This window comes from Terrapene carolina, unplaced genomic scaffold (genome assembly GCF_002925995.2).
Source record: "Terrapene carolina triunguis isolate 2854851 unplaced genomic scaffold, T_m_triunguis-2.0 Scaffold62, whole genome shotgun sequence".
Lineage (NCBI taxonomy): Eukaryota > Metazoa > Chordata > Testudines > Emydidae > Terrapene > Terrapene triunguis.
Window position 1 is genome coordinate 33,595,642 of NW_020664413.1, and position 24,147 is coordinate 33,619,788.

Below are 24,147 nucleotides of genomic sequence, written 5' to 3' on the forward strand. Positions count from 1 at the left end.
CTTGTCCCTGAAAAGAGGGAGCATTCCTCTGGCTGATGCTTTCAGTGTCAATGATGGGATCCTGAGGGAGCCATGTCCACACCTCCTCACAGAGGGAGGATTGGTCTGACATAAGACCTTTCATGGTGGTAGTGTTAAAAGGGCAATTGTGCTGGATGCTCCCACCCGACACCACATAATAAACATTTTTTTAACTGTTAATTTATTTCAGTGAGTGTGGGAAAAATCCTTTTATACTACCCACTAACTATCTCATTCATTAGAATGGTCACAACATTTTCCAGGGGGGGTGGGGGGAGGAAGAAAAGAAACAATTTTTCTACTTACTTTTAAAATTAATGTATACACTCTCTATAGCTGCCAATTCATCACTTTTCATAAGCAATAAATTAATTTTAAACTAAATTTTTAAAGATTTGCTTCTTTTCCAGACATCTAAAGAGACCAAATGAAAAGTTAAATGCCCTATCTTGAAAGAAAAACGAATGAGTGGATCAATTTCACAACACACTGTTCTCATATAAGTACCCTATTTAATACATTGCCCTACAGACAGTGATATGAAGGTGTATCCATTTAAATTGCTTGTGTGGTGGTGGTCTAATATTTTTCTGTGTTTTTATATTTTTAGCACTTTTTTATGTGTGAGGCTAAACGGTAATTAAGAAGTGCAGGATGAAAAGATGGCACAATCAGTGCTGGTACCACCAGGACCTGACAGCTTCCACTATTTCACGAGAGAGTCACTTGCAGCTATCGAACAACGTATTGCTGAAGAAAAAGCTAAGAAGTCTAAAAAAGAACGTAAAGATGATGATGATGAAAATGGACCAAAACCAAACAGTGATCTGGAGGCAGGAAAGTCACTGCCATTTATTTACGGCGACATACCTCCAGGAATGGTGTCCGAGCCCTTGGAGGATCTGGACCCATATTATATCAATAAAAAAGTGAGTGTTTCTTAAGACTGCAGTTAACATGTTTCTGTTAGAGATTAAGAGTATTAAAATACTATAGACCCTCTGCAGGACTCCCTTTTTTCCACTACTTTGGGCCCAACCCAGATGTAGTGCTCTAATGGTTGACTTCATTGGCACTGCATGCAGTAAAATGTGTTTGCAGGATCAGGCCCCTGGTTTGGGTGTTGTGATACACTGTTAGCTTTATTATAATATACTTGGCATTTCACTCTAATTGTAACTGTATGTAAAATCGTCATTTAAGGATGTCAGTGTTTTCATTATGAAACCCACTGAAAAGCTGCCTTGAATGGCCCTCTTGCTCATTTTCTTCACTATTATGTGGAAAACTTAGGTTTTATTCCTGATCTATTCTCTCATTACTTGGGTTGTCAGGGGTGAGGAGTTAGGCAGAGATAGTATATCAGTATGCTCCAAATGCATTCCTCCTCACCCTGTAATCTCAGAGACATTGTATCTTCTTCCTAGATAATTTGGGTGAAGGACTGTTAGTCTTTGAAGCATATTCCTTATCCAGAATCAGGTTACTGTAATAAGGGGCTCAAAGGAGAGCTTGCAGTCAAAGAGGTAGGGAAATATGGGAAGAGGTAGGGCTCCTTGCTGGATTACCCATAACATAAAAAAACTCTTTATACTCTTTAAAAATATTTTATTGAAATATGCCATTTTTAATGGAAATATGGAAAGGTAAAATTTTTGCATAATCCTGTCATATGTCCCATTGGAGCCAGGCAGAGAAGTACAGAAATACCAGGCCTTTGTGCAGATCGCCCTGGTTTCCTCTGATGTCCCAGATCTTCAAGTTTTGGGCTTTGCACTGTACCTACTCCAAAAACAGAAAAACCTGCCCCATCCCAGGATAAGCCAGAGGAAACTCTGCTAGCTGAAATTCATGGAATTTTCTGTCTTCAGGATTTTTTGCTGTATGTGGAAATATATTCCCCTTGAGAATTAACTAGCACTCTCTAAAAACAAAAACAAAAAAACAACTACTATTAAGAGTGATACATTAGCTGAGTAAACCAAGGAAATATATCAATCCCCATCAATCATTTTCAGTTCTGAAACCACAGCAATATCATAATGAGATGAGCTTAAGACAGATAGAAGCCTTAAGAAGAAATATGTGTCTTTATTTGCTCAATGTTGTGTTCTGAAAGTTCACATACTGACAAACACTTCATATTCTGCTTGCCTTACTCAAGTAGGTAGTCCTGCTGAAGTCTGGGAGTAAGGCAAGCAGGATTTGGGGCCAGCTGCTAGTGTTTTTTCCCCCTCAGTTCTCCAGTAATAATGATGTAGGACTCACCGCTGGAGATCTGAAACTTAGCATCAAGATCATTGTGCCTTAGACATCAGAAAAGTAATTGCTATTAATACTGAAAATGGGATAGCCTCTTTCTTCTGATTGCTAAAACAGTTTCAAAATTGGCCATGTGATAGTGATGTTGCAGACCATGTTATTTTTCTGAAGTATGGTGGTTTAAACGCTTTACAAGTTTATGCATTATGATCAGAATTTCTCATAAATTTTCACTGATTTTCCTTGAGTTTTGTACATTTAGATAAGGCTCCATTTTCATTTCATAAATGTGTGTCAATGAACCTGCATCACACAAATGATGGCTTCAATAAGAATTTGTCTGAGTAAGGGCAGTAGAAAACGTGTGAGGAGCTCAGGATTTCAGCCAGAATTTCCTGAAATAAAGGGATGAAGTTCCAAGGGAAACAAGGAGAGAAGGGGGCAAAAGTGTGGTGAAAAGCAAATTAAATTCCAAGTGTACTGAGGACCAAAATAAAGCCTTGTTAAGGACTAAAATTTGGTTCTGGGAGTCAGCAGAGGGCAGGGGGTGAAGTTCCAAGGGAAACAAGGAGAGAAGGGGGCAAAAGTGTGGTGAAAAGCAAATGAAATTCCAAGTGTACTGAGGACCAAAATAAAGCCTCGTTAAGGACTAAAATTTGGTTCTGGGAGTCAGCAGAGGGCAGGGGGTGAGAATCAGTGTGTGGTTTAAAAGTTGTAGCATTCATTCTGGTGGAGGGAAGTACTATGCCTCCAGGGATACAGCAGCAGCATTTACTATACCTGTACATATAGTACAAAGCAAAGCATGCCCTCCTTAAGTGCTGCCCTCCTCTCCTAGCTGATGCAGCGGGGCCACTGGCAATACTACTGGCTTATGTCCCTTTTGATATGTCCAGTGCTGCCTGCAGTGCAAAGAAGTCCCTGTTACAGTCAAGGAGCACAAACATTCATATTATGGCTTTCTTCTCCATGGGGAGGAAAGCAGCTCAAGCCTCTCCCACCTCTGAGCTTGCCTGAGCAGAGACGGTCTTAGGTTGGCTCCATTTGTATGTGGAATATAAATGTTTCAGAGACTCAGGTGTATAAGGTACATTGAATAAAAGGTTGAGCCTTCTTGGCTTCTCTGGTTTTAAGAAAAGATTTTCATTCAAAGCTGTTCCATTTATAAATGCCATTTTAACACAATCAAAATATATAACCTATTACTGAAGCTGTGGGCAGATGGTAGGAATTGAAATACAAATCTTCACTGAATTCTGTGTGTTAATTAGGTAGCACAGATAAGCTTTTAAATCATTAAATATGAAAGGTAGATGTATTCATGGCCAAAAATGCCTCATGATAAATATAAAAAAGAATAACAAATTTTAGTTCTACTTTTTTAGTGAAAAAAATTTAACTTTGTGCATGAGAGGAAAATCTGAACATGCCATATCATGTCCATACAGTGCGTGGCTTTTAAAAGCTCGAGGCCTCTTTTTCAAGGGCACTGAGCATCTTCCATTCCATTTATTTTGATGGGATATAAGGTTTACAAAACACCTTTGAAAAATCAGGCCATCAGTGTTTATCACTCCACCCCACTATTTCCTTATATGGATGATACCAGAATTACTGCAGATACCTGGTGTAGGAAATTCTGAAGTTTTAAAAAATGTATAAAAATTATGTTTAGCATATCTTAATATGCGTTATAAGATAGGCACCAACAGGGGTGAAAGTAACTTAAAGGACTTACCGGTACACCAGAGTCCTGAGCGGGGCGCATGGCCTCAACCGGAAGAGGCGGGGCCTTTAGAGCTCCAGGCCTTTTAAATCGAGATTTAAATAGCCTGGGGCTCCGGCTGCGGTAGTGGTGGCTGGGAGCCCCGGGCCCTTTAAATCACATCCGGAGCTACCAGCTGCTGAGGCGGCTGGGAGCCCCGGAGCTTGGGAGCCATTTAAAGGGCCCAGGGCTCCGGCCGCCGCTACCGCAGCAGAGCTCCCGCCCTTTAAATCACTGCCCGAGCCCTGCTGCTGGAGCCCCGGGGTAGCAGCGGCGGCCGGGGGCTATGGCAATGATTTAAAGGGCTCGGGGCTCCCAGCCGCTGCTACCACAGCGGAGCCCCAGGCCCTTTAAATTGCTGACGGAGCCCTGAGGGCTCCCAGCTGCTGCTGCTACCCCGGGGCTCGGGCTGCGAGGCTCGGGCAACAATTTAAAGGGCCAGGGACTCCGGCCACCACTACCGCCTCCAGCCCTGTAAATTGCTGCCTGAGCCCCCTGCCGGAGCCCCCGGGGTAGCAGCAGCGGCCAGGGTTTCCGGTGGTGATTTAAAGGGCCCGGGGCTCCCAGCTGCTGCTACCACAGCGGAGTCCCGGGCCCTTTAAATCTCCGACAAAGCCATGGGGGTTCCCAGCTGCCGCCACTGCCCCAGGGCTCGGGGTTCTGGTGGAGATTTAAAGGGCCCGGGGCGGTAGCAGCGGCCAGAGCCCTGGGCCCTTTAAATCGCCACCCAAGCCCTGCTGCCAGAGCCCTGGGGTAGCAGTGGCGAGGCTCCGGCGGTGATTTAAAGGGCCCAGGGCTCCAGCCGCTGCTGGGAGCCCCAGGCCCTTTAAATTGCCACCTGGGGAAGCCGGTCCAGTACACAAATGGTGTGTACACTTAGAGCTCACTTTGTCCTCTGTCAAATAAGACATAGAATATTTATGTTTTCTAAATAATGCTGTTGAAATGTTTTCATACAATTCTACTTGTAGAAATTCAGTTGGAGGCTCTCCTGCATGTTAGGTGAACTACACATGAAGTCGTTGAGTCTGCAGAGGTGTAAATGAGAGTAGAATTCAGCTAATTGTAAATAATGATGAAGCACAAGTGATGCAGAGTATGAGAATCCACTGTACATATTTTCTAAATTTTTCATTTTGTTTTCTTTTTCAGACTTTTATAGTATTGAATAGAGGGAAGGCAATCTTCCGATTCAGTGCCGCCTCTGCCGTGTACATGTTAACTCCCTTCAATCCTCTTAGAAAAATAGCTATTAAAATTTTGGTACATTCATATCCTTTTTGAAGTGGTTGGTTCAAAATATTAATGAACAAAATGCTGCTTTTATTTTAGTATTTAAATCATTAGTTGGTAGGCCATCCCAGGACAGGTAAGATCCACAATGCTTTTTCCATCCTCTTTCTGCTGCTTTCTCTCGTCTCTCTCCCTCCCCTTTCTCTCGTTTCTGCAGCTGTTCTGGTGAGATCAGAAGTCACACAGCCAAATCCTCTCCCTCTTCTTTTCCCCTTACCACACCTTCCTTATTTTTTCTCCTTCCATCTCTGGTATTACCCACTTACTTTACTTGCCTATTCCTCTCTCCAGTAATTTTCCCCACATGCTCCAGGTATGTTGCTTAAAATGTTTTACAATTCTTAAGTGACACTTTGCATTAAAAAAAATGTAATCTTTGATCCCCAATTTTAGCTTGCATGAACAGCTGCAGAAAATATTTCTCTACCCCTTTTCATTTTCTGATTCAGATCACAGCTGTAGTAGCGTAGGTTAATAGGGTTCCTTGAAATTCTGAGTTTTATTATAAATTATTAGTCCCATATGTATTTTTATCATTCTGTTTCTTCTGGCAACCATTGCCATTTTATGTACTTGTATTTCTGGAGGTACTTTAATTTTAATCTTCAAGTAGCTCATGAGCATTCTGACTAGTTCACAGAGAACCTCAAAACTGAATGATAGTAACGCAATCTATGACTCTGTCTCACTTCTATGTAAACATAAATCATATGAATCTAGTAGTAACTATGGATCTGATCCTCCAAACACTACCTTGAGTAGTGAGTGCCTTGACATCAGTGGCTCTACTCAAGGTAGTAAGCAAAGTGCTCAATGTGTTTGCAAGATTGAACCTTATAGAGTTAAACTTGAGTCCTCTATCATCAGAGCCCTGAAGCGTGTGCATAGCATTACTCGCATTGTTTCTCAGAGTTGTGTTCTATATATTTGGAGATGGTCACATGATTTTAAAAGGACAGTCTTTTATTAAAGCTGAAATGCAATTGGCATAACAAACCCAGTAACTTCAATAACTTTAATGTGTTCAATGCTCCTAAAAACAAGAGGTACTATGTCAATTATTTTAAAGAACTGTAAGATCCCTCAGTGTCTAGTTTTTGTACTCCCATTCCAGGTTGCAAGGTAACTAAATACTGTGCTGGTAATATCACACCCCTCAACGCACTATGGAATTCTCCTGGATCATGGAGCTGATCTTGGTGCGGGTAGTTGGGATCACACATTATGAAAAAATTGGGTGGGCACATGTCTTACAGTGTGGGAAAGACATGCCCCTGTTATTGCTCCATTCTGCTCTGATGGTGAGACACTTCTCAGGAGCAGCAATACAGTAGGGGCATGCAGCTTTTAGGAGGCATTTCTATAAAAATCATTTGTAAGCCCTGTGCAATATATTAATGTATAAAATTATTAGAATACATGATTTTAGATTAGTTGAAAAACTCCTCAGAGTTGCTGCCCCTTGTCTTCTGCTCCTTTCAAATTTGAATTTCTGTGGTATCACAGCAAACAGTATTCTGAGAAGAAGGGATCTTTCAAATATTGCAGACTAGCAGAATGATTTGGAAGGGGTGCTATGTGCTGCCTTGGCATGATGGTTTGGAGGGCAGAGATATAAAATGTTGCAATAAGAAAGTACTCTACAGATTGTGATTTTGTAGTTGCTATTCTATTCTATTCTTTATTTTATTATTTATATTGCAAAGCCTTGTAAAACCTTTAATATAAGGGAAGAAAATTAAAATAAAGGTACTTACTGACCTCTTTTCACACCCTTCAGTCTCCATGTTTTAAACAGATTTCCCTGGTGGATGAGATCTTACCAGGTGGATTGCATACTGAGACATCGCACAGAACAGGAGCCAATGATATATATTATTTGTAGGAAAGTGAAACTATAGACTAGTTACCTATATGCTACATGTCTTTCTTATCCTAATTATTTGATGCATTCATGTGCTTGTTTTTAATAACTCTTTCAAGATTTTCTTTAAAACCATATATCGTGCACACTGTTCCTCTGTCCTCCTGGATATTTATATTTTTACAATTTTCTATTGCTAAGCAAACCACAGACAAGGGCATTATTATGCATTTTAGTTCTACATTTACAATTTGATTTTAAGGAAAGTGGGTGGAATGATGGGAACTATGACATCAGAATTATGGTTGGAGTTATAACACTGTCAGTCACCCTTTCGTTAACCACAGTACGTTCTAGTCATGAAATAGTTACCTGATAGCAACATAGCTGAGATTATTTTTTGGCTGCTTGGTAAGTGGAATTTTAGTTAAATGAATTTAAAAAGTAAATTATTTTGAAAAAAAAATTTCAATTCTTATACTAAGTTTAATGTTTTAACTCAGTGCTCTAAGACAAAGTGGTTTTGCATGACTGGATTAATAGCCATCATTATTTTATGATTATTAGATAAGAGAGGAACTGATTGTGCCCTTAGTATCCATGCACAGAGTAGAAATCTCAGGCAGAAAGTGTGGTGGAGTCAGTTGCCTCTGGAACAGCATTGCTCATCTTTCTCCAAACTCAGCAGAAGGCTCTCTGTGAGTCTGGCAATTTGGTGGTGGGGGGAGAGGGATTGGGGTCTTGAGGAGAGTGCAAGAGGCTTGTGACTTGGTAGAGCTTCTCTCCAGCTTGCAAGTATTCACTGTCACACCCAGTCTCCTTTAAGTGGGTTTATTATCTATACAAAACCAACCAACCAAACAAAACCACTCCCTGAGCTTAGCCTTTGTCCTAGGGTTTCACAGCTTTCCCTCCCGGGGGTCTTTGGTAACCCTGCTTCCTGCAGCTTCCCAGTCCTGGCCAGCTTCATTATTCAGTCAGCTCTGTTACTCTTCTGCGACAGCAGCTCCAAGGCTTCCTGGACACCTGGCCCCTTGCTCCCAGGACCCCACCACAGGAGTTGGTTCTGCTTCTAGCCCTAGACACAGCCTAGCCTAGCCTACCCTATCCCACTCATCTCTCCCCTTCTTCTTGTCCTCCGACAGTATTTTGTTGCCCCAGGTATAGCCCTGTCCCCTTTAATTGGCCTCAATGGCCCACCTGCTCTCACACTGGGAGCTGGGCCTGCTATTCACAGGGACCAGCTATCCTGTGACAGGGCTGGAGTAGAGAAGGAGGGGTAATTTAGAAGCTAGACCCTAAGTTTCTGTCTTGGGAGAAGGAAGTGTATTGTTGGAAACCTCACCCCCCTCACTGCTTATCAAAAGATTGCAGAGGAAACTCCATGAGGGGAACATCATAGTGTTTGCTGTCCCTTATGCTGGTACTCCTGAGCAGGAGTACCGTCTGCACCTATGTTTTTAGTCATAGCCACAGGCTAAAGCAGTTCTCAAAGTCTCTAAAATACAAATGTTCTTAACATTTTGTAGGTTTTGGTGCCACCGTGTGGCCATTTTATATATCATATGTCTGTATGTTTTTCATTTTGGTGTACTTTAATGTTTATTGGGCTGTGGTGGTTTTTATCTCTCCTGATAGTGAATGGGGTAAATCCAGAGCAACTCCATTAAAGTTAATGTAGTGATTTTGGATTTGCTTCAGTGTTTACTCTGGATCAGAATTAGTGAGAACAGAATTTGGTCCAAAATCTTTTAACATTATAACCAAAGCCAAATATAGCACAAGCGGGTGTCATTCATGCTTCCCCCTGAAGTATGGGACAAATTTCTCTGTGTTCTCTTCCAATGTCTTATAGGCCTGCCTTGCAACATATGTAATATTCTAGCCCTGAACAGGTACAGCAAAATATGCCAAATTATGTAGTGATTTTGTGAAGCATAGCAATATTGGGGAGAAACTATAAATTTAGCTGTTTGACACTAATGAGCTAAATCAGATTTATGTCCATATCTTCAGACTTGAAAGATTGTTGCATTATCCCATTGTACTATAGTCCACCCCTTCTCAAGTCACTCTTTTTTTATTAAAAAGATCATCTATCATCTCTTTTTAAAACTTCAGTTTTCTTTATGTCAGACTTTTTTATTTCAGTGGCTGATTATTCTCTTTTAAATGTAAAGCAACAACTAAGAAAATTCTGAGATATTTAGGGCTTTTTCCCTGAGCATCAACAGAGTAGTGAAGGGATGAATAGTTCCTGATAATGAAAATTTGCTTAAATGTTGATCTTCATGTAATATTCTTGTTATGATGAGATTTTTCTGATGTGTGTTCCTTGACTATAATCTACATTGTTCAGCATGTTTATTATGTGCACTATTTTGACCAACTGTGTATTTATGACCATGAGTAACCCTCCGGAGTGGACAAAGAATGTAGAGTAAGTTAAATGCATTTTCTTTAAATATATTCACAAAACTGATATTAGCTTCTGTAAGTGATCTTATGTTATTTATGATCATATGAATTGACCACAACTAGTCTGTGACATTGTTGCTTGTTTCCTCTGTCTCTTGTGACTCTAACTCAAGACCGTAAATGACCTCCCTTCTAACAGGTTGTTTGTAACTTCCATTCTCTACATGGGAGCGGAAAGCTGCTTGTAGCGCCATACAGGATCTGTATATCAAGCTTTTTATACACATATTTCTCATTAATTTCAGTGGAGTTATGTATATGTAATGATGCCAGGAATTAGCCCCTTCTCTGCATATTGTGGGTTATTGGTATTTTTCATTGTGTGATAAACACGTCAATAGAGAGATTGTCTCATGGACCGCCATGCCTCCTGTTCACAATTGGGCAGACCTCCCTTCCATGGGCAAACAAATAAGATCCCTGTGTAGGGTGACCAGATGTCCCGACTGTATAGGGACAGTCCCGATATTTGGGTTTTTGTCTTTTTGGGTGACTATTACTCCTACCCCTATCCTGATTTTTCACACTTGCTGTCTGGTCACCCTATCCCGGTGACAACTAAGGCATTTGCTTGTATGAAAAAGTAATAGTGGGAGAATACTTCATGGATTTAACTTTTCATTTGATTTAACAGCTGGAAAATAGGAGGAGGCAATCCAGTACTTTGTGAACAACCAGCTCTCCACAGATCACTGGCAGGTGCTCTGTGGATGACTGGTACTGTGTATACCACAGTTTGGGAACTACTGCTCTCCATGCTGCTTCTGGTATTTGAAGAACATTAGCTTGATTGTTCTCTTTGATAAAGGAAAATCTTGCATAGTCCTCAAATGCTGAATGACCACACTATTATATTACTTACTTTTTTGAATGATATCCACCTGGTTAGTTAAATCCTGGCACTATTGAAATCAATGGCAAAATTCCCATCAACTCCAATAGGCCAGGTTTTCTTTCAAGATGTTTTAACATGTAGTAACTAGAGGTAAGCATGGAAGCAGACTCTGTTTTAATTCCTACAGGCTCCGAGTAGGCCTGATGCTACCAAGGGTTCTCACAGAACCTTCAGGGATAGAGGGCAAGTCACAGTGTATGAACTGCACCCATGGAACTTATTCTATACTTATTGTGGCTTTGGCAGTGGGGAAAATCTGGCAGAATATGGTCAGTGCTAACCCTCCCCCCAACCGGGGATCTGTATTTCAGCGGAATCCCCGTGGTTGGCCTTCTATGATATTTGGGAGCAAGAAGAGAGCATGTCACAAAGTTGGCTTTCTCTCTCCAATACCTTCCAAGCTAAATCTTCATTCTTTGGCTGCCCTTTGCTCATGGAAGGAAATGAGAGCTAGGAGCTGTTGGCTATTTTTGAGTTGCCTGAGTAAAAAAAGGTGTGGTAATAAATTCTTTGCAGTGGAAGAAAAAGTTTTTTTAAATAAATTCATAAAAAGTTAAATGGATTTTTATCAACTTTTCCAAAATACTCAATTTTGGGCAGAAACCAAAGGCTTGATCCTGTGAGATGCTAAGCATCTCTTGCAAATGCAGAGTTGTATAATATATTTTAATATTCAGATTTCGATTCTTTTTTTCTCAGACAAATAATTCTGCAGATGTTTAAAGTTAGTTAAATCCTCTATTCAATCCTTAAGCCATTTAAAAGAAGAAAATAAATCAAATAAAATAACTATAAAAAGTAATACATATAGAAATGATATGTCATTAATATTTGTCTCTATTAATTTTTGCTTGGATATTTTCCTCAGATACACATTCACTGGAATTTATACCTTTGAATCACTTGTAAAAATTCTTGCAAGGGGCTTCTGTTTAGAAGATTTTACTTTTCTTCGAGACCCATGGAATTGGCTAGATTTCACTGTCATTACATTCGCGTAAGTCTTTTAACAATTTTTAACGTTTATGAGGGTATGAAATTAGTGGCTACAAATTACATCATATTTTGGAATGCAGAACATTTGGAGCATGGATTTCCTGTTGTTTCAAAATGATTTTACCTGTTTTGCATATTTTAATATTTCAAAATTAAACATACTGCAGAAGCCAGAATGGTGTGTCAGCCACTAATATTGTGACTAATATTGGATTATACTCTCAAGAGAAGCTAATTTCATATCCTGTCTTCTTTCTGTTTACCAGAATGGAAGCGATCCCTTTGACTTCATGCCACAAAGTTACCAAATTAGGTGTTCAAAATTAAAATCAGTGTGGTTTACTTCAGTGACATTTAAGTTTAATTTGATGGTCAGGAAAGCATATTAATAATACAAGGCAAAATACAGTGAAAGGTGAAGAGGTCTTGATGAAAGACCCAAGTAAGTAGCATAAAATCTGCCTAAATTCTGAATAACTGTGATTTAATCCTACAGGTATATAACAGAATTTGTAAACCTAGGCAATGTTTCAGCTCTTCGAACTTTCAGAGTATTGAGAGCTTTGAAAACTATTTCTGTAATCCCAGGTAAGAAGTAATTGGTGTAAGGTGTTAGGCCCCTTGTATCTCCAACTGTTATCTGTGTGCTGTCATTGTGTTTGTGTGTGAACTCCCCTATTACAGATATGTGACAGAGTTTGTGGACCTGGGCAATGTCTCAGCGTTGAGAACGTTCAGAGTTCTCCGAGCATTGAAAACAATATCAGTCATTCCAGGTGAGAGCTAGGTTAAACACTGAGGCTGACTTTAATTCCACTGAAGCTTTAATCACACATTTTAAGCATAAGCCGTGTTGCTTGCTACACATTATAAACAAAATAAAAAGCAGGAATCAAAATTAAATTTATTTAAATTTGCTTTTTGCTTTTTTAGTATTAGTTTTATTTTATTTTCTGAATCAGCCTTTGAGTTTAACAAATTCTTGCATGAGACATTTGCAGTAAACAGCCTATGTGATTTGCATCTTATGACATCAAGCTTTCTTTATACATTTTTTAAAAAGTTAATCTTAAGGCTTTCATATTGATGCAAATTTTATCATTTGTTGCAAGCACTTGGGGTTGAAGCGTGCAATCAGTTTTAAAAATTTAACATAAAGAAATAAAACCATAAAGGATAGCATGGGCATGCATGGGGGATTTTTTTAAAGATGTCTTTCTTCTCCAAACCATCACCTGTTCTATAACATAAGATTTAACACTGTATCCTTAAAATATTAGTATGTAATAAGATCTTTTCTGCTGTCTTACCAATGTAAAATTTTTGAAACAAAACAATATAATAAAGGTTTGGGCAAGAAGCATCAGCAAATGAAAACAAGAAACTTTTTCTATATAGGGCTGAGATATAGCATGAATAATAAAATCACTTGTTTTGGCATTACCAATGTGTTTGGCAATATGTATTCTTTATTTCCATACACAAATTTCAAATGAACATAAACCTACAGCTTTTCATTCATCCTCACAAGCGATTGGGCTTTTCATAAAATTTACTATATCACAAACATTAGAATCATTTTCTTGTCATTCTGCATGAAATCTTTATCTTTGCAGGAAAAAGCACATAATATTTTATATGTTTAGTATCTGTTTAACATCATAATAAAAATCCCTTTCTGTTTGCAGGCTTGAAGACTATCGTGGGAGCCCTCATTCAGTCTGTGAAGAAGCTCTCAGATGTAATGATCCTGACTGTGTTTTGTCTGAGTGTATTTGCACTAATAGGGCTGCAGCTGTTCATGGGCAACTTGAGGCACAAATGCTTGCAGTGGCCTCCAGACAATTCTACTTTGGAAATAAATGTTATTTCCTACTTTAATAGCACAATGGGCCAAAATGGAACATTTGTTAATACAACAGTGAGCACATTTAATTGGGAGGAGTACATCGAGGATAGAAGTAAGAATTTATAATATGATTCATTACATTGCTTTGTCTGAAAGATTTAAAAACAGATAGAAAAGCATGGTGCTATTGTCTTTCCATTAAGATTAAAGTAGTATAACCAGATTTAAAGATATAAAAAGTCAAAGGTCTGGTAGTTCTGGTACAACCAAGGAAGCCATTATGTATAGATAAATAATCAGTCTCAGTGTGGATTAAAATTTCTCATCAATAAATCATCATCATATTATCACCGCATGTTAAAATTTCCCTTAAAAAATTCTTAAAGATGATTTGGATGGAGTACAACTAATCCCTCCAGCTGAGTCTTGATCTGGAGGAATAAGCAAGAGCTTGCATATTACACAGCTGTTCATTTATTTCTAATCTGTGATTAAATCAATGACCTAACACTTTAGTATCCTTAATATCCTATCATTTGGACAATGATTTAAAGAAAGGTACAGGAACCAGTGCAGCATTTGCATTGTCTCAGACAGGCAGCTGGTTAAAGACACAAACTGTTACATTAACAAACAAAAATGTTAATAAAAATAATAAAAATCAGTATAGAACAATTCTGAAAGTCTTTGTCATGCTTTGATATGGTGAGCTGTATTTCCTTTGTCCTAATCTATACCATTACTGTCAAGGTGTCAGCTCCTTTTCTGATTGTTAATGATCTATTTTATTATACTTACAATCATGTTTAGTGATTTAACCTACATTGTAATTAGATCTTGTCTTATATACTTAGCCCCTATTACTATAGTATCTCCCCCTCACAATCTTGTAATATATTTATCCTCTCAACACCCCTGTCTACTATTATCTCCATTTTACAGATGGGGAACTGAGCCACGAGACTAAGGGCCAGATTTTTAAAGGTATTTAGGTGCCTAAAGATGCAGATAGGCACCTAGTGGGATTTTCAAAAGCACCTAAGTCCCAATGACTTTTTAAAAATCCATACTAGGTACCTAAATACCTTTAAAAACAGGACCTAAGGTTATACTGGAAGTCTGTGATAGAGCAGGAAATTGATTCTAAGTTTCATGATTTCCAGACTAGTGCCCTAACTACTGCACCATCCTTCCTCTCTAAATAGTTATTAGATGATCCCCTAGAGTGGGACTGCAGTTTTTCTTTAAGACATCTGGGGCATAAGGTCTGCACATTGTCTGTCTGTATTTATATTAGATTCTCTACTGTGTCCAGCTTATGCTGTTGCAGTAGTGTAGAGACATGGTCAAGGAGCTGGTTACAGTTCCCTGATTCTCTGGTTGCATGTGGCCCAGCTGGCAATGGTCTATAAGGGTAAGTCTACACTGCATTTTAAAACCTGCAGCAGCGAATCTCAGAGCCCGCGTCTACAGACTTGGGCTCACGCTATGGCACAAAAACATTGTGGCTCTGGCTGGAGCTCCAGCTCTGAAACCCATCCCATCCCCTGGCTTCAGAACCTGAGCTCCAGCCCAAACCCAAACATCTGTGCAACAGTTTTTAGCACCATAGTCCTATCCCAAGTCTGTAGACCTGGTCTCTGAGATCACTGCAGTGAGTTTTAAAACAGAATAGACATAAGGGACTGTCTGCTTTCTGGTGATAACCAGAAAACATCTCACTCTGGCTATTCCCCTTCCCTGCCTTGACATGCCACTTGCACCAAGAGTTGTGCTAGTTCTGACGGTGCTACATCTATTAGAGATTCCCCATTCCAGGGGGAGATAGGGTAAATTGCTGTTCCTTTTGCACCTCTTGAGTGGCACAAAGGAAACTGGGGGCAAGAATCTGCCTTAGGGATTTTAAGAATTCTATCCCTTCCATTACACTTCAGCTTATTCTCATTGTTAACCAATATGTTTAAATTGTCAATCACTGCTATTAACATGGTAGTTAAGCTAGAGATCAGATTCTCTAAGCCCATCATACATTTTCATGGTCTGCATTTCCCAGACATTTCTTCATAAGTAAAATGAGTTGTCGTTTGTGAATCAAACCTATTCTTATTGCCATTGGCATTTTAAGATTAGTCATTCCTCTGGCCCAATATGTTGCTCGTGGGATATCATCTGATTTCGTAACAGAAAGCTTTATGTCTGTACCTCAAGGCCAGTTTTCCTCTTAGCATAGTTTTATTCTGCTAGAGGCATAGTCAATATTCCTTCACGAGTAAATTTACTGTAGGACAAAAGGTCAAAAAATGACCAGTTACATGAAGCACACCAGAAATGCAATTTTACCCATGAATGCCCACAAAGAATAGATATTTTTGGTTTTGCTTACAGATATGAGTATTCTCTGTTCCCCTTACTCCTGTCAGCCTTTAGACCAAAGACCGATATTGGGATATATTGTTTGGGAGATACCAAAGAAGAAAAGTCTGCTAATTCCAAACAGTACATTCCAATCTCTTTTGCTTCCATTAGAATTTTCAACAAATAGTTCTTCATCTTGATGATAGAATTTGGGCTTTCCCTTAATATTGGGCTGTATTGTGCAACCCTTACTCACCCTGATGAGCACTTATTTTAAAAATTATCCTAATTCTGACAATGGGGCTGCTTGGTTGAGTAAGTGCTTGTCAGTAGGAGTAAGAGCTGCACAATCTAGCATTTTGCTCATGTGCTGTTTCACCAATTGATAGCTTTAAAGGGCTGAATTTTGAACATCTTTGTGGCTATCTAAAAATCATCTCTCTACTTTTATTTACTTTGGGATTTAACTTGATTATGTTTGTTATTCAGTAATGAAACTATAAGTGCAATAGAACATGGATCCATTTACATCACCAGAGAATTTGACTTAGTAATCTTCTCTCATACACACACACACAGCTTGGTGGTCTCCTTCCACTTCTCAAAATCAAAATGTAATAGCAGCATGCTGTACTGAGTTCTCATGTTACTAACATTTAATTACTTCAACAAATTGCAGTGTAGTAGTTGAATAAATTAGTATCCTATGAAGTATCATAAATAATTAATATCAAAACATATGGACAAATAAATTTTGTTGATTCAGCGTCCTTGTAATTTTTTCATGGTATTTGTTCAGTTATTTGCAAATGTATAAAACAGAGGGTTTCCCAATCATTTGTATGGCTTAACAAGATTCTACTGTACTATTGCTTTGCTGTTTCTCTAAAGAAATGCGTCTTCTAGACCTGTTAGAAAATCTTTTGTTTGTCAAAAACATTATTTTTGCTTTTTCCCCTAGTTCTAAAATTATAAGATATTTCTCCTAAAATTATGTTTGTGGTTGCCATGTTATGGTTACATTAATTTCCTTTAAAACACAAATGTTTATATTATTTTGTACACTTAAATTTAGATTTAAATGTTTTCTTTATGTGGTGACTAAACACATTTTTTCAGTAAATTCACCTCACTTCCACCCCCCTTGCCCCCAACCCCTTTCTCTTTATAAACAGGTCATTTTTACTTTTTGGAAGGACAAAATGATGCTCTGCTGTGTGGCAATAGTTCAGATGCAGGGTAAGAAAATGTTTCATTATATTTTATGGTCTTTTATGAAAACAGTTATATGTATAGATATAACTTAGGAAAACTCAAGCGGACAACCCACTGCAGTGTCTTCCACAGTTTATTATTTCAAATCAACAAAGTTTCTGGAGTATGATACTGGATTTCTGAGTATCAGCATCAACATGACTTGAACTTGCAATGGTCCTATCTAAGTGCATCAGGCTAGCCTCTTTCCCTAAAAGTAGGCATTCAAATACTTTGAGAATAAACATTTGCTGCCATCTGGCTGAGTAGTGCCCTTATTATCAGCCATGCCAGTGGACACTCTTTTGCAATTCCACAGGAGATGTGCTGACAGCTGACAAGCTTGTGAGAATCAAGAGCATGAATGGGAAGGCTAGTTTATTATACATTTGATTATTAAAGCATTGAAGTGTTCTTAGAAAATAACATACTTTTTTTCTTTTCTAATTTGTTTTATCTTAGTTAACCTTACAGCATCCTTTATTGGATTGTTTTGTAGTGTAAAATTTTAGCTGAGAATAATTTAATCTTGAGTAAGTGACTGAATGTTGGCAATTCATACTCCTGAACATTTCTATGATGTACAGTAGTGTGTAATGATTTGGAGTATCTATTTAAAATAGTATTTCTTCTTCTTTTGTAGGCAATGTCCAGAAGGATATATATGTGTAAAAGCTGGTAGAAACCCCAACTATGGCTACACAAGCTTTGACACATTCAGCTGGGCGTTTTTGTCACTCTTTCGACTGATGACTCAGGACTTTTGGGAGAATCTTTATCAGCTGGTGAGGATCCACTAAAATAAACACTATTACTACTACTACTAGAACTACAACATAGCATTTACATAGTGCTTTTCATCCACATATCCCTGAGAATGCTTGGGGCTGGAACCATCTTTGTGTTTTGTGTTTCTGTACTACCTAGCACAATAGGGATCTGGTGGATGACTGAGGCTCTTAGGTTATACTGCATAAGAATAATTGTGAATAATCAAGAATAACTGTATTAAGGTGGGTAAAGTATCTATCTATCTTTACCCAAATTGGTAAAGTATATTGTACAAACACAATCAGTGAATACTAGAGTCATGTTTGGCTCCCAGTCCACTGTTCTGTATGTCACTAGACCATGCTTCCTCCTTAAGGGGCACATCCTGTCTCTAACCTCCTTGGGTGTGGAAGGATAAGGTGTGACCAGTGGGCCTTCTACTGTGTAGATCTACAGGATAAAACCCCAGTTTAGGGGGAGAGCTGTGGCAGCTGACACTACTACAGCCTCTAGTTTGTAGAAGAAGTTGTGAAGCATCTGAGCTGCAGAATCTTATTTACCTTGAACCCAGTAGAAATTCTTCTGCAAAGCCCATTTAACTCTAGTTTTGCACTTGTGAGCAGAATATGACCCACAATATTTTTATATGGAAAAACTATATGAATTATCTAAATTCAGTTGTGTCAACACAAGCTCTTATTATAATAGAATTGTGCATTACTAAATTATAATGTATAGAGACTATGTAGTAACTTTAAAAAACTGATAAAGCTATTTATTTCTTTTTTCCCCAGACACTACGTGCTGCTGGCAAAACATACATGATATTTTTCGTTCTGGTAATTTTCCTGGGTTCTTTCTATCTGATTAACTTGATCCTGGCTGTTGTTGCTATGGCCTATGAAGAACAGAATCAAGCAACCATGGAAGAAGCAGAGCAGAAGGAGGCAGAATTTCAGCAAATGCTTGAACAGTTGAAAAAACAACAAGAAGAAGCTCAGGTACCTTTGTAATCCAAAACTGCTCCTTTAGTGCAAGACTGTGCCCTGGTCCTTTTCAGCCGCACATGAGAATAAACCCTGCCCCTTCACAGTAGTAAATTACTTCCCCCACACAAACACAGCCCCTGAACAAGGGCGAGCAATAGAGAAATAATGACTCTGCTCTACTCCTTACTCAGCCCTAAATGATCAGTTCAGTCTGTTGATTAGTAACAAATCTGGTAAAGAACACTTTGCTGAGACACTGGAGATTGAAGTCTCAGGTGGAGATGTGAAAAAAACACTGGTTCTGCTACATGAATTATTTACAGCTAAATGACTTTTCATTACATTTCTTGAATGTAACTCAGGACAAATATTTTGCTGTGAAAACGGCAAGACTGAGCAGAAAATTACAATAGAGATTCAGGCCAAAAGAAAACTTACTTATTTTGTGGGCAGTGCTCCCCACTAGAGTAGTGTTGCATCACTTGGAATCAGACTGGAAAAAAGGCATACATTTTAAATGGTGAGAGTAATTAGCACTGGAACAATTTAGCAGGGGTCATATTGGATTCTCCATCACTGACAATTTTAAAATCAAGACTGGATGTCTTGATTCAAGAAATTATTTTGTGGAAGTTCTATGGCCTGTGTTATATAGGAGGTCCGATTAGCTGATCACAATGGTCTCTTCTAGCCTTAGAATCCATGAACCTTTGGGTCCTACTTTGAAGCCTCTTTCCTCTTTTTGAAGCCCCTCACACTTCCTAATGGACTAGTTGGTTGACTGACATCGTACTCCTGGCCAGTGGCTAGCTAAAGCTGGAGTTGATCTGTATCTTCCTAGTATGTGTCTGGCTAAAGACCAGCCGAGCTGTGCCTTCTAGCAACATCTGGTGCTGACTGCAGCTTTAAAAAAAGCATTATTTAGTAAAATTCTCTACAGATGTTTGAGACTATAAGCAGCACCAGGGCTGTTGTGGAACATAGTTTAACTCAATTCTATGAAGACCACTTACTGGAATGATGTCACTGGACATTGCTAGTCCATTAAGGAGTTGGAAAGTATCCATATGTGCAAAGGACCCAGCAAAGGTGGTTTAAGGAAACGTTATCCCCTGTTACTGCAGATTTTTTTCTCTTATATTTTCTTTTCTCTACATTCTTTCTTTGACTACATTCCCTGAACTTTGTATAGTTTGTCTGCTGGTTAAGATTCATTGCAAAAATGCTATATTGTTCCCTCGTCTTTAATCCAACAAAAACATGATTGTTCACCTGTGGCTCCAGTGATGCAGTTTTCTTCTGGACTGTTCTACTCCCTGTCAGGTTCAGGCTAGAATATCAGGGCCATTTTTGGTCTGGATTGCAGTGGACTGGTGAATTATTGTTCCTTACACATTGACAAAAAGGTGCTTTGTGAAATATGCTATGCTTTATGAAGTGGGTTCAATGTGTTCAGTGCTTCACTTTCACAAACATCACAGTCACTCACTTGAAAAAAAATTAAAAATATTAGTGTTGTACATTTTAATTGTGTGTAACTTTGTGACAAAACAGGCAGCAGCAGCAGCTGCAGTAGCAGCTGATTCAAGAGAGTTCAGCGGAGTAGGTGGGGTAGGAGGATTCTCTGAAAGTTCTTCTGAAGCATCGAAGTTGAGTTCAAAGAGTGCTAAAGAGAGAAGGAACAGAAGGAAGAAGAGAAAACAGAAGGAGCAGTCTGAAGGAGAGGAGAAAGATGAGGAAGATTTTCACAAATCTGAATCAGAAGATAGCATCAGAAGGAAAGGTTTCCGATTCTCCATTGAAGGGAACAGGCTGACATATGAAAAGAGGTTCTCTTCTCCACATCAGGTACAGTGGTATTATCCATTAAACTGTGTCTTTATTACATCATAATCTGTTTGTCATGGAGAGTGCAGTAATGGTAAGGACACAAGGTGAACATTCTTATTCCTGCAGAAGGTGTCACAGGATCTTTAATGTCATTTCAAATGGTCAGGACTTTTTGTTAAACACTTGCAGTGAAATATGAAGCTGTTAGAATTAGAGAGATTTTGTTTTTCATTGCAAATTAAAAAAAATAAACCCACCTGAATGAAAAATGTGTCACTTCTCACATTTCTTTCTTGAAAATGGGCCCATTTACTTGTGAAAATGGGTGCATAGAGAGTGAATAGTGGTTTCAAGATTTTGCATGTTCGTAATCTGAAATATCACATTTCTAATGACAAAGCAGCCATTTAATGAACTTCACAAAAAAACAAAATATGAGGGACACAAAGTTACTTCACATGGCAAAAATTTCCACGTGAAATTTTTCATGTGAAAAGTGTTCATTAGTTTCAGGACCTTGGTTTTATGTCTCAAAAAAAGATAGCAGTCCCAGTAGCAAAGTGCCACTTGCCTCTCTCCTGTGGCATTGGCACAATGGTGACTGAGAGAGAAGAGTGCCATCTGCAGAATCCACAGCACACTTCCTTCAGCAGCTGTCTTTTATGCAGAGGTCTTGGATCCCAACACTGACCCAGCTCAAGCATGTTTAGTATGTGAGATCAGATAGGATAACCACACAAAGTCGTATCGCTCCAGCAATATAGGCTGTGTCTACACTTACGGCACTATGTGAAGTACAGACACTGCATGCTCCCCAGCACAGGTATAAATAGCAGTGTAGATGATGAGGCATTGCTTAGATGAGTAGAGTAAAGACATGCCAGAACTTTATGATATATACTCTACATACTCTCTATATGCCCCAACAGTGCCTCTCGCCATCTACACTGCTATTTTTAGCAGTGTAGTGTCTCCCTTCAGCCAGAGCCTTTCATTGCCATGTGGAGCTTCACACTGAAGTGTGTTCCAGCCTCCTTTTCACTGCAGCGATTAGTCACATGTACCTTACATGCTGCCGTAAGTGTAGACAAGGCCATAGTGTTTCTAATTAAGTCATAATAAAGGATGACCGTATGTAATCATTCAAGTCAAGAGGAGTATTCATATGAGTAAAGTTACACAAATGCTTGAATGGTTTTAGGACTGGAGCTTAATTTGAGGTCGGATCCTGAAAAGACTCATGCATATGAGTAAATTAACTCACATGAGTAGCCCAATCAAATTCAATGGGACTACTCACACAAGTAAATTTATTCATATGCACATATGTTTTTGCACGATGACCCTTGTTAGTACTTGTTTAAGGAAATGCAAACAAAAAAACCCTCTGAGAACTCCTTGCAGGATTGGGGCCTAAATGAATAATATCTAGGAAAATATTTCCATTTTTTAAGCTAACTCATATTTGTTGGCTGTCTGTCAGTATAAAGTAGGGCCCAAGAAATTTGCAAAAAAATTTATGTAGCCAAGCATACAGACCAACACAAAGCAGGAATAAATAAGAGTCTAGCTTCAGTTTTATTAATTTATGAACAGCATGCAATAAAATATGCAGAGAGTTAGAGGAAGCAATTTCATTAAACAGCATCTTTTACTATAATTAAACGGATTGATTTTATTTTTCTAAGTGGAAAAGTAACTATGGGCAGTGGCAATCACTTGTGTGCTCTCTTTGATTAATTTTACTCTCAAGCCACCTAAAAGTGTGTGTGTGCGCGCACGTGTGTGCAATAGTCTCTTTCTTTGTCTATGAACTAAATTTTTAGAACATATTAACTTTGTATTTGTCCATATGAAATCATTTTTTAAGAATTTTCAGCTAATAATTATATAATTTTCTTTTCATACAGTCTTTGCTGAGCATTCGTGGCTCCCTGTTTTCCCCAAGGCGCAGCAGCAGAACGAGTCTTTTCAGCTTCCGAGGTCGAGCAAAGGATGTCGGATCAGAAAATGACTTTGCCGATGATGAACACAGCACTTTTGAAGACAATGAGAGTAGAAGAGGTTCTCTCTTTGTTCCACATAGACATGGTGAACGGCGCAACAGTAACATTAGTCAGGCCAGTAGGTCATCCAGGATGGTACCAGTGCTTCCAGCAAATGGGAAAATGCACAGCACTGTAGATTGCAATGGAGTGGTTTCTTTAGTTGGTGGACCTCCGGCTCTCACGTCACCTGGACAGCTTCTCCCAGAGGTGATCATTGCCAGCAGTGGCTGTTTTATGAATGTAAGGAAGTTTCTAATAGGCAAGGTGGCCTCTTCTTACTACACAGGCCTGTGTTTCTACAAAATGAAATCACTTGGGAATGATTTCTGCTTGGTCAAGCTGTGAATGATCCTGCATATTTTAACACCTTTAATATTCTCCACAAATGACACAGGCTAAAAACTGAAATTTGTCTCCCAATCTCTAATTAAATACCTGAAAATACTTGTTAATACACTAGGCATCAACAAGATAAAATAGTAAATAATGTAATTAGCAAAATGTATGGCTTTATTATATATCAAGGCAGTCAGTACATTTTCACTGAAGATTTAATTGGGAAGTTCTGCATTCCTATATCAGATGGATGTCAAAAATTACAAAAATGATAAATGGGTTATATATAATTAATGGAATAAATTAAGCCATGGTATAACTCCCATTAACTCCACATACCCCTGTCAATAGAATACTGTGTTTATCTTGAATGGGTTGTGATGGTACTACTCTCAGTCAGTTCAAGATTCTTACAGGTTAATTTTTTGTATAAATTTCAGTGTGATTAGACATTATTTGTCCTTTGATTTTGGTTTGAAAATTTAGGTATAGGCTTACTGTATAGATTTTCAATCTAAATGAAGAATCAACCCAAGAAAATATGCACACCTCACTTGTGCCCACAGCTGCCTGTCTATGTAGGCTGTGCAGATACAGATTTATGAAAAGATATTCCCACATATTTAGAAAGATATTTATAAAAAAGCTCAGTGCCAAATTCCGTGGATCTTTTTTCAAATTTACAAATAGTTAAATCCAATGCGAGAAAGACGTGCAAATTGAATTTCTGGGCCCTGAATCAGCAAAGTATATAAGCACATGCCTAACTTTAAGCACACAAGTAGTCCCGTTGAAGTCAATGTGGCTATTCACATGCTTAAAGTTAGGCATGTGCTTAAATTTTTAACTGAACTGAGACTTAAATGAAATCAGTATACTGGGGGTATGAACCTACACGTCCCTCATTTTCCTGGAAACTCACTACATTTTTATAGAATCCATATAGTGTTTGCTTATTAATCAACACACATGGTGATAGTCTATTTTATCAGCATTTTATTTTCAGGGCACCACAACAGAAACAGAATTAAGAAAGAGACGGACAAGTTCTTACCATGTTTCTATGGATTTCCTGGCAGAGCCCAGTGCAAGGCAAAGAGCAATGAGTTTAGCCAGCATACTCACAAACACAATGGAAGGT

General features: G+C 38.7%; 1 protein-coding gene across 12 annotated transcripts in view; it reads left to right on the plus strand.

The window, feature by feature from the left end:
• The first annotated feature begins 683 nt into the window (after positions 1–683).
• Positions 684–24,147, plus strand: part of LOC112110301 (sodium channel protein type 2 subunit alpha) — a 93,476-nt gene continuing 70,012 nt past the window's right edge. For 2 of the 12 annotated variants that reach the window (XM_024205827.1, XM_024206067.1), the window contains exons 1-13: positions 684–950; positions 5,201–5,319; positions 9,556–9,645; positions 11,447–11,575; positions 12,071–12,162; positions 13,263–13,535; positions 16,954–17,017; positions 17,676–17,817; positions 18,598–18,804; positions 19,661–19,682; positions 20,357–20,640; positions 22,533–22,877; positions 24,013–24,145. In XM_024205827.1, the coding sequence (XP_024061595.1) occupies positions 684–950; positions 5,201–5,319; positions 9,556–9,645; positions 11,447–11,575; positions 12,071–12,162; positions 13,263–13,535; positions 16,954–17,017; positions 17,676–17,817; positions 18,598–18,804; positions 19,661–19,682; positions 20,357–20,640; positions 22,533–22,877; positions 24,013–24,145 (2,167 nt within the window). Of the gene's footprint in view, positions 951–5,200; positions 5,324–9,550; positions 9,646–11,446; positions 11,576–12,070; positions 12,163–12,258; positions 12,351–13,262; positions 13,536–16,953; positions 17,018–17,675; positions 17,818–18,597; positions 18,805–19,660; positions 19,683–20,346; positions 20,641–22,532; positions 22,911–23,998; positions 24,146–24,147 lie in introns of all 12 variants that reach the window. The other 10 variants (XM_024205746.1, XM_029910490.1, XM_024205264.1 and 7 more) reach the window with 9 other exon arrangements.